Genomic DNA, 17,814 nt, shown 5'->3' with positions numbered 1-17,814 from the left:
CAGGCTCAGCGGCCATGGCTCATGGGCCCAGCCGCTCCGCGGCATGTGGGATCTTCCCGGACTGGGGCACGAACCCATGTCCCCTGCATCAGCAGGCAGACTCTCAACCACTGCGCCACCAGGGAAGCCCAATATAACTTAAATTTAATTATAACTTGACAGGATAAATTACTGGAACTGACTACTTATGAAGCACTGAAGATGAACTCTGAAAATACAGTTACTACTAATAATTTCATGAGGTACCTAGGTCAAATCATTTTGCTGTACACCTTAAACTTATACAGTGCTGTATGTCAATTATTTCTCAATAAAACTGGAAGAAAAAAAAAGAAAATGTAGTTAGTACTGGCTTCGTTTGGAAAAAGTAAAAATGAAAATCCTGAACTTAATGAAACTGCTTTAAAATCCACACTTCCATCCTCATTACTTTCACATTACTGCAGATCATTGTCTAAATTATCTGTAGTGAAGGACCATGATTTAAAAACTTCAACCTGATGCAGACCAATACTTTTGTAAAACGCAATAGAAAGAATTTATTAGAAAAATAAATTAAAAAGAGGTACAGGACTTCCCTGGTGGCGCAGTGGTTAAGAATCTGCCTGCCAATGGAGGGGACACGGGTTCGAGCCCAGGTCTGTGAAGATCCCACATGCCACAGAGCAGCTAAGCCCGTGTGCCACAACTACTGAGCCTGCGCTCTAGAGCCCATGAGCCATCACTATTGAGACCACATGCCACAACTACTGAAGCCCGCACGCCTAGAGCCCGTGCTCCGCAACAAGAGAAGCCACCGCAATGAGAAGCCCGCGCGCTGCAACGAAGAGTAGCCCCCACTTGCTGCAACTAGAGAAAGCCCACACACAGCAACGAAGACCCAATGCAGCCAATAAATAAATAAACAAATAAATTTAAATAAATAAATAAAAGAGGTACAAAAACAGCCCTTTGAGATGGATTTATGAGTATTATTTTTTAAAAAATTAAAAAGAAGAGGAAGAGCACCAACATAGAAATAATTTACATATACATCATCCTCCAGGAGTAGGGCTGTCACCAATCCCACTTAGATTAATTAACAAGAAAGATATAAGCTATTTTGACCCATTAAAAGCTTTAAAAATTAATATAAACAGCACTTATTCAAAGTATGTGTCTAGATATTAAGTACTGGGAATTGATACTTTTAGTTTTTTGCTTCAATTATAGAATTAAAAGGTGATTCCTTCTATTAATCACTTACACTCACACTTTCAATGATCAACACGTATAGTTATAGGGAATTTCCTGGCAGTCCAGTGGTTAGGACTCAGCACTTTCAGTGCTGGGGCTCAGGTTCAATCCCTGGTTGGGGAACGAAGATCCTGCAAGTCACAGGGTGTGCCTGCTGCCCCCTCCCCAAAAAAGGATAGTTATGTAATTCTTTTCCTTTTCTTATTTTGTGCTCATTTTGACTGTATTTATTGAAATGTAATTTTACGTCTGTCTGTTAAATCTTATTGTTAAAAATTTGAGCTTGGGGACTTCCCTGGTGGTCCAGTGGGTAAGACTTCACACTCCCAATGCAGGGGTCCTGGGTTCGATCCCTGGTCAGGGAACTAGATCCCACATGCATACTGCCAACTAAGAAGTCCGCATGCCACAACTAAGAGCCAGCATGCCACAACAAAGATCCCATGAGCCGCCACAGCCTAAATAAATATTTTTTTTAAGTTTGCGTTTGTACTTTGTATCTCTTCTTAATTTACTTTTCTAATAATTCCTATTTATTGTGTTTTACAAAAGTATTGGTCTGCAACAGGTTGAAAATTTAAAATCAGGGTCCTTCACTACAGAGAATTTAGATAACAATCTGCATTAATGCGTAATCTACCGAATATGAGAGTTATATCGTGTCACAAAGGAGAAGATCCTTGTTCTTAGGAAACAGTTATGAAGTATTTAAGAGTGAAGTGTCGGGCTTCCCTGGTGGCGCAGTGGTTGAGAGTCCGCCTGCCGAAGCAGTGGACACGGGTTCGTGTCCCGGTCCGGGAGGATCCTGCATGCGGCGGAGCGGCTGGGCCCGTGGGCCACGGCCACTGGGCCTGCACGTCTGAAGCCTGTGCTCCGCAGCGAGAGAGGCCACAGCAGTGAGAGGCCCGCGAACCCAAAAAAAGAAAAAAAGAGTGAAGTGTCATGATGTCTACAATTCTCAAATGGTTCAGCCAAAACAAAAAGAGAGAAATACGGAAACAGATGGTGGAGAGAGGGGCAAAACATTTACAAGTGGTGAATCAGTATGACAGGTATATGGGTGTTCAGTGTAATACTATTCTTGCAACATTTTTTTTTTTTTTTTTTTTTTTTTTTTTGGCGGTACGCGGGGCTCTCACTGCTGTGGTCTCTCCTGTTGTGGAGCACAGGCTCCGGCCATGACTCACGGGCCCAGCCGCTCCGCGGCACGTGGGATCCTCCCAGACTGGGGCATGAACCCGTGTCCCCTGCATCAGTAGGCAGACTCTCAAACACTGTGCCACCAGGGAAGCCCTATTCTTGCAACATTTTTTTTTATTTTTATTTTTGTGGTACGCGGGCCTCTCACTGCTGTGGCCTCTCCCATTGCGGAGCACAGGCTCCGGACGCGCAGGCCCAGTGGCCATGGCCCACGGGCCCAGCCGCTCTGCGGCATGCGGGATCCTCCCAGACCGGGGCACGAACCCATGTCCCCTGCATCGGCAGGAAGACTCTCAACCACTGCGCCACCAGGGAAGCCCACAACATTTTTATAAGTGTAAAATTTTTCAGAAAAAAAAAATTGGGGGAGATTAAAAAGTAATACTAAAAGACTAAAAGTGGAAATATGTGTATCTATAACCGATTCACTGTGCTGTAGAGCAGAAAGTAACACAACACTGTAAATCAACTCTACTCCAATAAAAAAATAAAAATAAAAAAAGCCACCACCACCAACAACAACAACAAATAATAACAATAAAAAGTTTGCTTTACATCATTTATAAAACTAATAATGCCGGGACTTCCCTGGTGATCCAGCAGTTAAGACTCCATGCTCCCAGTGCAGGGGGCCCAGGTTCGATCCCTGGACAGGGAACTAGATCCCACATGCCGCAACTAAAGTTCCCACACACTGCAACCAAAGATCCCGCACGCTGCAATGAAGATCCCGCATGTCGCAACTAAAACCCAGCACAGCCAAATAAATAAATAAATAGCACAGGGAGATCAGCTTGGTGCTTTGTGACCGCCTGGAGGGGTGGGATAGGGAGGGTGGGAGGGAGGGAGACGCAAGAGGGAAGAGATATGGGAACATATGTATATGTATAACTGATTCACTTTGTTATAAAGCAGAAACTAACACACCATTGTAAAGCAATTATACTCCAATAAAGATGTAAAAAAAATAATAATAAATAAATAAATAAATGTTAAAAACAAACAAATAATGCCCAACTTTTTTCTTAGATATATTTTCACTAGATGAAATAATTGTTGGAAACTGGAAATTATTTTTAAGAGTATCAACTTTAGGGGAAATTATATTTACAGAGAGTAAACAAGTCTAATTAATTACTGTCAAGGAAAATAAATGTGACCATCTATAAAATTGACTGGCAGGCACTTCATCTGTTCTTGTCCAGCTCTAAATTACAGATCTGTTGTTTTCATATTAAAATTTTAAATAAATGGGGAAAAAGAAATTCCGGTCATGTGGCTCTCATCTAGAACGGCCAAGAGTATTAAGCCTATAATGTTTTTCTAAACTAGTAACAAACCTATGAATCAATTAAAAAAATAATATTAAGATGAGGAAATAATATCAGAATCAAATTTCTCTCCAGGTACTTTCAATTCTCACTTGATTTCAAAGGTTTCACTGGGGCTTATACATCAAAGTTAAGGGAAGTAATAAAGGGAGAAATAGCCAGTCACAAAGCAAGGCATGAGTAAGTGAAACCAAATACTTAACTCTTACATTTTCTTGTTTCTGTTCAGCCAACCACTTCATAGTGCCCCCAACTACATTACCATATGTAACAGGACCTTTCTCATATTCCCTGACAATCAATGGAACCACAATTTTCCTTGAGTTCAAATATAAATCTTCCACAATATTAAGATGGGTTGGAATGAGGACAGATGTCTAACACCATTTAGAAAGATGCTCCTTTTTAAAAGTACTAGTTTTGAAGTTTGTGAATGTCATCTTACCTGACTTCTTCACCAGCAAAATCAAACACCTTGGTAATTTTAACTTTTTCTGTTTCTTTAGGTTTCTCTAGCTCTTCTGCTTTGACCAACAATTTACTTGAACTTGTCTCTTCAGCCTCCTCTCCTCTCTACGGAAAAGAAGTGTAATCAGTTTCATATAAGGATGAAAACTAAAAGATCCGTCCAAACACGCTGTTTCCAGCTATCCTTCAATATTTCATCTCTAAACAGTTAAATGCCTATTGAAATTTTATTTAATTGGAAAGGCTTGTGTTTCCTACCATAGGGAATGCTTTGCTTTTCACTTAGTAGAGTTACTATTAAAAGGCATCTAGTCTGATTTCTGTTGTAAGCCTCAAATCTCAGTTTCCAAATTTAAAAAATCTATCTGGGGAACTTCCAGCATTTCTGGCAAAGCATTCATCCCATTCATCTATTAACTTACTTTAACTTGTGTACGCAGAGGCACTTTTGATTTTGGTCCTACGTCATTGAGGAAGCTAGCCCATAGTTCATCTTCCTTCTTTTTCTTTGCATCCTCTGACTCAATGCCTTTTTCTGGCTCTGCAGCTGCATCTTCCTCCTCACTACTACTTCCTCCAGATTCCTCATTGGCATCCTCCTCGTCCTCTTCTTCTAATGAGAGGCCACCTTGTTTTCTCTTCCTAATCACCAACAGTCACAAGGAAAAGGAAAGACAAGACAAACAGGCAAAATAATTTCAGTTATCCCTTCCTGAATTCCAAACATAATGTTGCAAATATCAGAAAACTTTTAAATCTGGGGACTACTGGTTAACACACCTGATAGGGGAAGTGGGAGAGGTAAGCTGAGATTTTGTGGAAGAAAAAAAGAACTGAGCTCTTACAGTTAGCATTTTCCCAAAGCATTTAGAATCAAAATACAGTGTTCTACTTCTAAGTTAGGACCAGCTGTTTTCACCAAGAAAATACCCAAAATCACCTCACAGAATCAATCTGTTCAGAAAGAGGTTCTAATAACATACATATTCCTGGTATTTTTGACTTTTTAAAAGTCACTCCATGTGGGGAACAGAGATTGAAGAGAGCCTCAGATTTATTTGCACTGTTTCTTCCCAGAGTTCTGAGGGGGTGGGGAATGGGGAATCCATGTTTCTTCCCACCTTCTGAAGATATGAAAGCTGGAATATACAAAAGCCAAGGATAAAAGAACTGGGTCCAAGACTTAAAAGAGTAAACTGCTTCTTAAGACTATTCTGACTTCAAGTGAATCACCTAATTCTCAAAATTCTCTTTCTACAATCTGATTTTTGCTTCAATGTCCAGGAAGACAGAAACACCAATCAAAGAGAATAAAAGACTTGTATTGAAAGACTCCCTTTTTGAGTTAAATAACTTGTCAGAATTTTCATAATTTTTGGTGGGAGTGCAATTCAGTACCAGGCTTATAGAAGGTAATTTGTCTACACTTATAATTTTTTTTTTTTTTTTACTACATATAACACTGGGTCAAACAATTCTACAGATCTAATTTACAAATATACATGTGTACAAAGACACATAAGAAGAATATTCACTGCAGTCTTATTTGATGTAGTAAAGATGAGGACAATCTAAAGGTCTCTCAATAAAGGAATGTTTAAATAAAGTAAGGTCTGTCCAGTAATGTAACACTACGCTGAAAAGAAAAAGGTATAGCTAAATATACTGCCATAGTATCATCTCCAAGATGTGAAATAAGGAAAGTGAGAAATGATATGCAGAGTATGCTACTATTCATTTTTTTTTTTTTTTTTTAAGAGTAGGGAATTCCCTGGCGGTCCAGTTGTTAGGACTTCCCATGCTTCCACTGCAGGGGGCGTGGGTTCGATCCCTGGTCAGGGAAGTAAGATCCCGCGAACCGCATGGCCAAAAAAAGAAAAAGTAGGAAATACATATATACATGATCGTACATACACAGATTTATCTCTGGTAACATAATTCTTCTGAGACAAAGCAACAAGGGCTAGAGATGGGGTACATATTTTTTGTAACAATTGCTTTTTTCTTTTCTTTTGGCCGAACCACGCAGCTTGTGGGATCTTAGTTCCCTGACCAGGGATTGAACCCAGGCCCTGGCATTGGAAAGGCAGAGTTCTAACCCCTGGACTGCCAGGGAATTCCCGGATTTTCAATTTTAAACCAGGTGCACATATTACCTATTAACTTTTTTAAATTAAAGCTCAAAACATTTTAAAGCTTGCCAGAGAATAAGAATTTAATCCTAAAATGTCACCAAATATTTCCCTCAAAGAGAAAAAGGTTAGAAACCATGGCAGTAAGAAATCTATCATGAGACCAATCCCAGCAATCTGGAAGGTTATGACAACAGCCCCTGACTTCTAAGGGCCTTGAGGGCAGCATCACCTGGCCGGAATGCTCTGAGACTTTCTTTTTCTCTCTTTGGTTTTCTGTGTCTGCTCTTCACCATCCACTTCATCTTCCTTCACTAATTCATTTACATCATCTTCACTATACTCTCCACCTGAAATCACATAACAGGGTTGGTCAGACAGACAGGAATAAAGGTTTTCACATCAAGATGAGACATTTTCATTAAGAAAAAAATGTAGTACTTTCCTCTGTTCTTCACCAGACTAAAATAGCATTTCCTGAGGGACGTCTTCCCTATTCCTGAAGACTAGGCTAAGTTCTCCTATTCTAGGCCTCCAGGGCAGTCCATATTTCCCTCCTTAACGCACCCCACTTATATTTAATGCTTGCAATTTCTGCTACGCTCCACACACCATGAAAACTAATGAAAATCGCTATCTGTAAGGGTCAAGGCAGAAGACAGTGGGGTAAGCAGGGGCAGCAGAAGCAAGAGTTCTCAGTGTTTATTGCTCTGCAGAATTCCAAAAATCCCTTAAATTGAGCAAAGTTTAAATAAACAAACATAACCAAACTGATAACACAAGTCACAAAGAAAGGATTTACTCCAAGGACTTTATTTATTTATTTATTTTTAATGAATTTATTTATTTTATTTATTTATTTTTGGCTGTGTTGGGTCTTCGTTGCTACGTGCAGGTTTTGGGCTTCTCATCACAGTGGCTTCTCTTGTTGCAGAGCACGGGCTCTAGCCACAAAGGCTTCAGTAGTTGCAGCTTGCAGGCTCTAGAGCACAGGCTCAGTAGTTGTGGCACATGGGCTTAGTTGCTCTGTGGCATGTGGGATCTTCCCAGACCAGGGATCGAACCCGTGTCCACTGCATTGGCAAGCGGATTCTCAACCACTGCGCCACCAGGGAAGCCCCTCCAAGAACTTTAGAAACAGTATTTTGACTGTTCATCCTTAGCAAGATGCATTCTAAAGACCAAAAAAGTTCTATTCCTAGTAGTAACATTGGTGTTGGTATTTTGAAACTGTTCCTTTTATTATAGGTAAAAGAAAGTTAAGTAGTTATACTAATCTTGTTAGGAATCCAGAACTTCAGAGTAAGAAATGACACACAATTATAAAACCAAAGAAATTAAGAAATTAAGTGAAAACAAATGTTAAAACTGAACTTAAAATTCAGAACTCTTAACTCTTTTTAAGATAAATATTTTCTAGCTCTGTTCACTTAAATGGCATAGAAGCAATGTCACTCTAGTAGCAACGAGCATTTCTTTAAAGTTCAGACTGTATTCTTTGATATGACTCAAAACAAAAATGGCTCCCTGAAAAGGCCAGCTAATTTCAGGTCTGAGGGAAGGAAAGCACAAGGTGAAATGGGGGCATTTTGCTGTGCCAGAAAGCAAGGTAGTTATTTAAGAATAATGGGTCACATTAAAAGGATATAAGATCCAGCTTGAAAGAACTTTTAGTGGCCCAAAGTGATGACCTGACCATTAAAACGAATAACTGTTAGACTGAAACACACTGAATCGATAAAAAACTGTGACACCTTTATGATATATTTTTTTAAAAGACAGAAAAAATTATTTGTACCAGGGCTTCCCTGGTGGCGCAGTGGTTAAGAATCCGCCTGCCAATGCAGGGAACACGGGTTCGAGCCCTGGACCAGGAAGATCCCACATGCCGCGGAGCAACTAAGCCCGTGCACCACAACTACTGAGCCTGCGCTCTACAGCCCGCGAGCCACAACTACTGAGCCCACGTGCCACAACTACTGAAGCCCGTGCGCCTAGAGCCCGTGCTCCTCAACAAGAGAAGCCACCACAATGAGAAGCCTGCACACGTCAGTGAAGAATAGCCCCCGCTGGACGCAACTAGAGAAAGCCCATGCGCAGCAACGAAGACCCAACACAGCCAAAAATAAATAAATTAATTAATTTAAAAAATTATGTGCACCATTTTAGGTTACTATTAAGATTACTCCCTATTTTGAAAATTGGAAATTAAGGGAAATGAATTAAACATTTATCCTGCCCCACTAATGAGGAAAAGCTACACTTTCAGAAGAACATCAACCAATAAATGTAGAAGAACCACAAAATTAGAAAACCATCACTCTCACACTCTAATGATAGTAGTAATTTAGGCAAGGATTATCAAGTAATGTTAAAAAACAATTTAAGTTTTAACGATTAAGTATACTACCACACAGAATACTTTCCAATTCTAAGAAAAAATAATTACAAAACAGAAGGACCAAACTCTCATCATTCTGATCCAGAAGTCACAACCATGGGAATTAACCAGGTATTTTGTGTTTTCTGATGTTATGCATTATGAAACACTCAAGTCATCTATAATTTATTTTAGCTAAAATTATTTCATTTGAATCCACCAAGCATTTAGATCTAACTTCCAATTTAATGAAAATTCAAGGGACGAAGGAACAACCTAATACCATGAGGGAGCAACCAGACAAAATCAGAAGGTGAGACATTCTGCAGGACATACAGCCTGATCTCCTAAGCCAATCTAAGTCACAGAAACAGGAGTGTGCTAGATTTAAACAGATTTAAGGGATAGAACAACTGGATGATACATGTAGTCCTGAACTCAACGGTGATTTAAACAAAAAAGCTAAAGCCATTTTTGAGTCAACAAGGAAAACTTGAATATGGTTTGTATATTAGATGAGCTGAAAGTTTACTGAAATGGACAGGGACAGAATGTTCACTGAAAAGAGCAGGTTACAAAGTAACATGAAAAAACTATGATTTCTGGTTGGGGAAAAATACAAATAACTACACCCGGGTATAGAAAAAAGATCAGAGTGGGTTTCACTAAGGGACCAATACTGATAATCTCTGGGTGGTAGGAATGGAATGATTCTGATTTTTTATGTTTAATCGCCTGCATTTCCTAATTTTCTACAAAGTTCATGCACTGCTTTTGTAATAATATATAGCTATTTTTCTTCATAAAAATGGGTGAATGTTGTAGACAGTTGAGACAAAGAGATGCATATGGCTCTGGATCTTAAACATGAAAAAAGATGCTCAATCTCACTGATAAGAAAAAAGCAAATTTTAAATTACACAAACAACCACAAAAATCATGCAGTTACTCTAAGAGTAAGAAACAGAATAACAACCCTATAGACAAAAAAAGCACAAAATAAACAAATCTTTTTTTAATTGAAACTCCAAAGACTCAGAGCTTCCATCACCTTTTCAGTCCCCCATGCTTAATTTAAATATGAGTCAAACTGAATCACCAAAAAAATCTGAGAAAGTGTCTAACATAATAATGCCCAACACAAATGTACAGGGTGAATAAAATCACCTTAGCGGAAAGAGATTGTTTCCTCATTCTATCAGGCTAGCATTATTTGATACCAAAGCCAGGCAAGGAAATTACAAGAAAACTACAGACCAACATCCCTCATAAACAGATGCAAAACTCCTCAACAAAATTCAGTAATGTAGAAGAAGAATAATACACCAGGACCAAGTAAGTTTTATTCCAGAAATAAAAGGCTGTTCAAAAATTTTAAATCAATCACTGTAATTCATCACATTAACAGATAAAAGAAGAAAAACCACACATCAACAGAAGGAGAAAAAGCATTTGACAAAATTCACCTCTCAGCAGATTAAGAATAGAGGGAATTTCTTTAACCTAATAAAACACATTAGCGGCAGTATATGCAGACTGCCAGGATTCAAATTCCAGCCCAGCTACTATCTAGCTGAGTGACTTTGGGTTCCTCAGTTTCTTCATGTGTGAAATGGAGAGCACAATAGCACATACTTGATAATGTTATGTGATTGAGTTAGTAATGAGTTAGACAATGTAAAGTGCTTAAAACACACACAAAAGGCATCTATGAAAAACCTATAGCTAACATTATACCAAATGGTGAAACAGTGATGCTTTCTCCTTAAGACTGGGAACAAGTAAAGGATATCCACTCTCACCTGTCCTATTCAATATTACTTTGGAAGTCTATACTAAGTACAATAAGGCAAGCAAAAGAAATAAAAGGTATGCCTATTGGAAAAGAGGAAATAAAACTGTTTCTATACACAGACAATATGATCTAATTTGGGGGGGGAGGGGAGGGTAAAGGTGGCCTTGGAACTGTTAATTTTAGCGGCAGTTACATAACTCTAAGCATTTGTCAAAAATTCATAGAACACTATAATGAAGAATGAATTTTACCATGCATAAGTTAAAAGTAAAAAAATTTAAAGCATTATTATTATTATTATTATTTGATAGGTAAGAAGTGGATTTATTTAGAGAGATACACATTCCATAGGAAGAATGCGGACCGTCTCTAAAGGCAAGAGCGGTCCCAGGGCATGGCGTCATCTTGGAAAGTGAGAGCAGTCATGGGAGAAACATGCTCCACAGAGTGTGGGCCAGCTGAGAAGGGAAGAGGCCTTAAAGCATTAATAATATCCACAGAGCAATAAGATACTGCACACATGAAACAAGAACATGATGCTATTTAAAATTTGTGAAAAAACAAAAAAGTTATTCAAAATTAAAAATATCCAAGGGCCAGATTCAACACTGATACAAGAAAACAAAGCACATGCTGCCCAGTGGCTTCTGGAAGTTCCTGGTCCACTAGGTCAAAGAGCTTGAAGTGCTGCTGATGGGCAACAAATCCTACGGTGCTGAGACTACTCCCAATATCTCCTCCAAGAACCCCAAAGTCACTGTGGAAAGAGCCACCCACCTGGCCATCTGAGTCACCAATCCCAATGCCAGGCTGCACAGCAAAGAAAATGAACAGACAGCTCGTGTACACACTGCACTTGTGTTAATAAAAGCCATAAAACTCTGGGGAAAAAATGTAAAGACAAAAAAAACTCAACAGAGGAGTTAGATGGTAAAATACTGAAATATTCCCATAAAGTGAAAAAGAAATCAAAGGGTTAGAAAATAGAGAATAAAAATAGAGGAAGGGACTTCCCTGGTGGTCCAGTGGCTAAGACTCCCCACTCCCAATGGAGGGGGCCTGGGTTCGATCCCTGGTCAGGGAACTAAATCACACATGCCGCAACTAAAGACTCCACATGCTGCAACTGAAAGATTCCACGTGCCACAACTAAAAGATCCCGCACCCGGAGACGAAGATCCCATGTGCTGTAGCTAAGACCCGGCGCAGCTAAATAAATACATACATACATACATACTTCATACATACATAAATAAAATTTTTTTTAAAGTTTATCAAAAAAAAAAAAAGTACAGGAAAATAGAACCAGTCCATAAGGTCTAACGTAAGATTCAACACATAAATAATGATGATTCCAAAAAAATAAAATGGAGAAAACTGTCCCCCCATATTTAAAAAGTTCCAGAAGTGACTTCCCTGGTGGCGCAGTGGTTGAGAATCCGCCTGCCAACGCAGGGGACACACGTGCGATCCCTGGCCTCGGAAGATCCCACATGCCGCAGAGCAACTAAGCCGGGGTGCCACAACTACTGAGCCTGCGCTCTAGAGCCCTCAAGCCACAACTATTGAGCCCATATGCCGCAACTACTGAAGCCTGCGTGCTCTAGGGCCTGTGCTCCGCAACAAAGAGTAGCACCCGCGAGGCAACAAAGACCCAACGCAGCCAAAAAAAAAAAAAAAAGTTCCAGAAGGCCCAGCAGAATGGATGAAAACAGACTCATACCAAGGTACAGTAAGTATATCACTGTGAAATATCAGAAAATATCAGAAACAAAGAGACGATTCTATCAACTTCCAGAGATAAATTTTATATAAATGAGGAAAAATTACCGACAAGAGACTTTTTAATAAAAACACTGGAAACTTAGAAAATAATGGAGGAATATTTTTAAAATTCAGATAGAAAATTATTATTATAGAATGCAGAATTACTATTACAGAACACAGAATTCTATACCAAATTAGTAATCATGCCTGAGGGTCAATATTTCACTATTTTTAGATAGTCGAGGTCTCAAAAAAAAAAGTTTCTAAAAAAAATGCATCTTTCCTCAAGAAGTTATTTGAGGATTTATTCTCATTTTGGTGAAACACACCAAGAAAGAAGACATCATGGGACCCAAGGAACAGGGAATCCAAGAGAAAATGGAGGTAAAAGGAACATCCAGAGTGGTGGTGATGATGGAAAATCTTAGGTTTCAAAAACCAAGACAAATTGGAGCAGGTCAGACGGCAAAGATGGACTTCAAAAAGTGAAAGATTATCTAATGAATCTAAATATCTTGGGAGATGATTTAGACAATTTTGAAAGTTCCGGATCAAATCAGTAGTAAGTACATAGACTAAGCAACAGCAACAAAATGGCAATTATTAACTCCAGAGAAAACTAGTGCAGGAAAAGCAAAAACTAACTGTATATACCACATGGTCAGGCCTGAACAAGATGTCCACAAAGTAATTACAAAAAAAGGAAACAATACCAGTCTAACCCAAATTTCACATAGGAACATTGGCAGGCTGGGGAGTTGGGGAGGGTCTGAAGGTGAAACGGTGAGACTAAAGAGAATGTTAAAATAACACCTAACATGGATGGGTTAAGTCAACAGACAATGGAAGTACCAAATTTTAAACATAGAAAGCAGTTTCATGGGCTTCCTTGGTGGCGCAGTGGTTGAGAATCTGCCTGCCAATGCAGGGGACACGGGTTCGAGCCCTGGTCTGGGAAGATCCCACGTGCCGCAGAGCAACTAGGCCCGTGAGCCACAACTACTGAGCCTGCACGTCTGGAGCCTGTGCTCCGCAACAAGAGAGGCCGCGATAGTGAGAGGCCCGCGCATCGCGATGAAGAGTGGCCCCCGCTTGCCGCAACTAGAGAAAGCCCTTGCACAGAATCGAAGAGCGAACACAGCCAAAAATAAATAATAAATAAAAAAAAAAAAAAAAAAGAAAGCAGTTTCTTCTGGGGAGGATTGACAGGTATGAGGGGTGATGGAAACGGTTGTTTCAAAAATAAGCCTTTCAAAAATATTTGACTATTTTGAAACAGGCGCATGCATAACTCTGATTAAAATGAAAACTAGTTTTCAAATGATCACACTGGCCAATACCGAAGACCAACGTTGGTGGACAAGAATGGAACCCAGGAAACCAACTGGGAAGCTATGGCGAGTCTTAGTGTTAATGGTAGTTCAGTAAGAGCGAGACTGGGGAGGAACTGATCAGAAATTAACCTTCTACGCAGCCGCAAACAGAACTTAATGATTGGTTAGACCAAAACAGTGAGAATAAGAACAACTCCCAAGGTTTTGTTTTGTTTTTAACCTGAGCTACTGTACGAGCAGATACTTCTAATGACATGGGGAAGCCTGCGGAAGGTGCAGGAAGGCGGAAGGGGTAGGTTTGGGTGACATTTACTTTGGCCCGGTTCGGTTTTAGAAGCCTATACAAAAACAAAAAATCCAAGGTCTGATCAGAGAGCAATGGGTATAGACGTTGCAAAGAGGCAAAGGGCATCATTATGTGAACTTTTTAACAACCAGATCCCTTTTGAGAACAGCAAGTGAAGAGACCTATCTGGAACGTGATGCTAGCTAGCAATTCTCTGGGGACGGAAGGCCTGGCGATAAGACTGCCTTTCAGAAGATTTCAGGGCTGGTAAGGGTACGCGATGACCGACCACCGCCAGCTTCACCAGAGGCAGAGAGGAGTTCACGTGCCGGTTCCCGCGCTCCGAGAGGCGGCGGCGGCCGAAGCCAGGCCGTGAGAAGCAGCTGCGCGAGACGTCCCCGTGCACACTTCCTGGGCCACGGGGCCCGCACGGTGCAAGCAGGCGGGCGAGGGCGCGGGGCGGGGACGCTTGAGACCCGCGCCACGCGGCCACTGGGCCACCGGGCCCACGAATGCCGGGCAAAGCGCCCCTCACGTGAGGCGCGGGGCGGGACAAGCCGCCCCTCGCCTCAGGTGGAATCGCTCACCGGATGGCACGTAGTCTTCGTCCTCCTCCGAGGTGGAGAAGTCTTCGGAATCGAATTCCTCCATGTCGCTGCCGCGCGGGGCGAACACAGCCGCAGCAGCTACCCCCAACGGCAAAGCTCTAGGGAGAGACCATAGGGGCGGCGGTAGCTGGGGAGGCCCCCGCAGCGTGTGCAAAGGCGCAAAGAGTGCTACGTGATCCAAATGCGACACTTCCGGGCCAAAGCCCCGGGCTTGACGCTGCTGTGGCGGTTGGCGGAACACGGGCTCCGTGCTGAAGCGGTGCATGCTGGAACTTGTAGTCCCCAGTGCTACCAGACGCTTTGATTTAGTAAATATGCTTAAACGAAATTTGTTTTGTCCACGGGAATACAGATGACCTTCGTTATTCACCGGTTGGTATTTTTGTATTCGCTTACTTGTTAAAATTTACTGTCACCCCAAAAATCAATATTCGCGGTGCTTTCTGGGGTTATTCGCGGACATGCGCAGAGAGTGAAAGTTTTGAGTCAACCAGTGGTGGCTTGTACCGACGTTGGAGGCAGATGATCCGCTATCTTGCTTCGGCTCTCGTACTCCAAATAAGTGTCCTCTTCGCAATCTGTTTAGTGCCGCGTTTTTTTGCATTTTTTGTGCTTTTTGTTGGTGATTTCGCTGTTTAAAATGACCCCTGAGCGTAGTGCTGCGGTGCTGCCTAGTGTTCCTAAGCGCAAGAAGGCTGTGATGTGCCTTATGGAAAAAATACGTGTGTTAGATAAGCTTCGTTCAGGCATGAGTTGTAGTGCTGTTGGCCGTGAGTTCAACGTTAATGAGTCAACAATCCGGTACATCAAGAAAAAGGAAAAGGAAATTCGCCGATCTGTACGTGAGGCTGCTCCGGAGAGTGCTAAAGTGACATCTATAGTGCGTGAGGAAGCTATGGAAAAGATGGAAAAGCGGCTCAATTTGTGGATTCATGAGATGACAACCGATAAAAAAGGTGTGGTGGACAGCATTGTTGTGAGGCTGAAAGCCAAAGAAATTTACGGTCACGTTACCCAGGGTCAGAAAAACGTGAAACCCTTCTCGGCTAGCGCTGGCTGGCTTGCACGTTTCAAAAGGCGATATGGTGTGAGTAATGTTAAGCTTGCAGGTGAGGCAAGTTCTGCAGATCAGGAGGCTGCGGAAGAATTTAAAAAATACCTGCTAAGTGTTATTCAGGAAAAGGGGTACGTGGAAGAGCAGGTTTTCAATGCTGATGAGACTGGCCTATTTTACAAAGACGTTGGCAAAAGAACCTATATAACGCAAATGGCCTCCAAAGCCCCTGGCTTTAAATCATTCCAGGATTATGCAACCCTGCTTTTGTGCGCCAATGCCAAGGGCGACTTTAAGTGCAAACCCCTAATGGTGTACAGAGCTCCAAGTTCACAAGCACTTAAAGGGAAAAGCGTGAATCATATGCCGGTCCATTGGAGGTGGAACAAAAAAGCATGGATGACTTCTGATTGGTTCCACAGCTGCTTCATACCAGAAGTTGAATACTATCTCCAGGGCAGAAACCTTGCCTTCAAGATTTTGTTAATTTTGGATAATGCCCCAGTCCATTGCTGTGAAGAACTCAAAAATGCCCACCCCAACGTAGAAGTTCTTTTCATGCCCCCAAATACTACGTCTCTCATCCAACCCCTGGATCAGGGCATAATAAAAGCCTTCAAGGCGCACTATACTAGGGAGCTTTATAGCAAGGCTTTTGAGGCTCTCAAAGCCAACAAGGAGACTACCATGATGGACTATTGGAAGTCAGTCACTATACGCAACGTTATTGATTATGTTGGCACAGCATGGGACAACATCAAGCAGGCTACTATCAATAATTGTTGGAAAAATGTTTGGCCGGACTGTGTAGAAAATTTTGAAGGCTTTGAAGGTGTTACAGAAAGTATAAAGAACAGTGTCAAAAACATAATGCATATCGCATGGCAAATAAGTGGAGAAGGCTTTGATGACATGAGAGAAGAAGATGTGGAGGAAATTTTGGCAGAGAAGGCAGTAGAACCCACCAATGAAGACTTGGACGAGATGGCAAAACAAGGCGTTGGAGTCAGTGATGATGAAGATGGTGATGAAAGTCAGCCTAAGAGTCCAGGAATTGTCCCTCTTACAGCGGCCAAAATATCAGAATGGAACTCTGCCTTGGAAACAATTTTCAGTGACATGGAAGAGTGTGACCCTATGCTTGATCGCAGCCTCAAATTTAAGCGCTTAGCCTCCTGTGCATTTGCCCCCTATGCCGAGATGCTTAAAGATTTGAGGCAAAAAGCCAGGCAGACGGGGTTGACCCAATTTTTGGAGCCAGTTTGGGGGGGGAAATTGCCAACTCCATCAACAAGTGGTGAGAGCCAAACCTCTGAGGTTGAACTGATGGATGTCAACCTGCCACCCTCTTCCTCTTCTGCAGAATGAGTTCCACCAACCTCTCCCTTGCTTTTTGTGGGGCAAGCCAAGGTCGAGAGGTTTAACCACACTGTGCACTGTGCCATCACACAGCCTGCAGCTCTATCAACAGTAAGATTTTAGTTAACGTTTTTATAAAACTTTAAACGCTTCATCTTTCATTTTTTCAGGACTTTATTTGCATTACTGCACACTATATAGTATGTGTTTACAGTACTGTATGCATTTACTGTACATGAGTACTATATGTGTAGTGTGTGTCTGTATGACTGAGGGGGAAAGTTAAAGTAGTACAATCTGTTTTGTACATTACACAAACATGCCGTCGTTGAAATAATTGTTTCATTATAAACACTGCGTATCATTATTTGTAAGAAAGAGATATTAAATTCAGTGTCTTTGAACAGAAACACACATAAAGCAAGGTTATGTACTGATCAGTTGACGAAAATGGTACAACCAGAGACCCACAGGAACTCAACCCTGTATTTCTGCTAATTGAGTGTGCACGGTGACCTTACAGTTATAAGTGCTGCGAACGACAAGGATCAGCTCTATTCTGGAATTCAGACATCATCCACACCAGTCCTTCCTTCAAGTCAAGTTAATCCATATGGAAATACAACCATATATAATCCTTGTCATTTGGTCAGATTAAAAAATGTTAATTATAATCCAACTCTGAGAGGCAGTAATCAGATGCAAATGAGGTATCATTGACTAACATCCTATTTGTTCAGGTTTGGGTTTTTTCAGCTGGTAATTGCTCCCTGTTGATACTCTGGACTAGGGTCTGTGTCACCCAGTCTAGTGTTATCTAAATCAAGGAATAGATGAAACATGTCTGTGATTAAAAGGACATTA

At 41.2% G+C, this 17,814-nt stretch overlaps 2 protein-coding genes across 2 annotated transcripts in view; one reads left to right on the top strand and one right to left on the bottom strand.

Moving 5' to 3' along the window:
• Positions 1 to 14,727, bottom strand: part of CFDP1 (craniofacial development protein 1) — a 136,000-nt gene extending 121,273 nt beyond the window's left edge. The window contains exons 1-4 of the mRNA XM_029237941.1: positions 14,517 to 14,727; positions 6,600 to 6,717; positions 4,658 to 4,877; positions 4,213 to 4,340 (exon numbers count right to left, since the gene is read on the bottom strand). Of these exons, the coding sequence (XP_029093774.1) occupies positions 4,213 to 4,340; positions 4,658 to 4,877; positions 6,600 to 6,717; positions 14,517 to 14,580 (530 nt within the window). The 5' untranslated portion in view covers positions 14,581 to 14,727. The remainder of the gene's footprint in view (positions 1 to 4,212; positions 4,341 to 4,657; positions 4,878 to 6,599; positions 6,718 to 14,516) is intronic.
• A 450-nt stretch (positions 14,728 to 15,177) lies between these two features.
• LOC114885446 (tigger transposable element-derived protein 1-like) lies at positions 15,178 to 16,959 on the top strand. The gene has a single exon (XM_029205323.1). It carries the CDS (start codon positions 15,178 to 15,180, stop codon positions 16,957 to 16,959), a length of 1,782 nt encoding a protein of 593 aa, XP_029061156.1.
• The last annotated feature ends 855 nt before the right edge of the window (positions 16,960 to 17,814 follow it).

Source organism: Monodon monoceros, unplaced genomic scaffold (genome assembly GCF_005190385.1).
Source record: "Monodon monoceros isolate NGI ecotype Baffin Bay Population unplaced genomic scaffold, NGI_Narwhal_1 Super_Scaffold_10, whole genome shotgun sequence".
NCBI classification, from domain to species: Eukaryota; Metazoa; Chordata; class Mammalia; order Artiodactyla; family Monodontidae; genus Monodon; species Monodon monoceros.
This window is presented reverse-complemented; position numbering and strand designations above follow the sequence as displayed.

Bases quoted from the DNA above. Each gene is read 5' to 3' on its own strand.
- LOC114885446 (XM_029205323.1), top strand. From the start codon at position 15,178: ATGACCCCTGAGCGTAGTGCTGCGGTGCTGCCTAGTGTTCCTAAGCGC.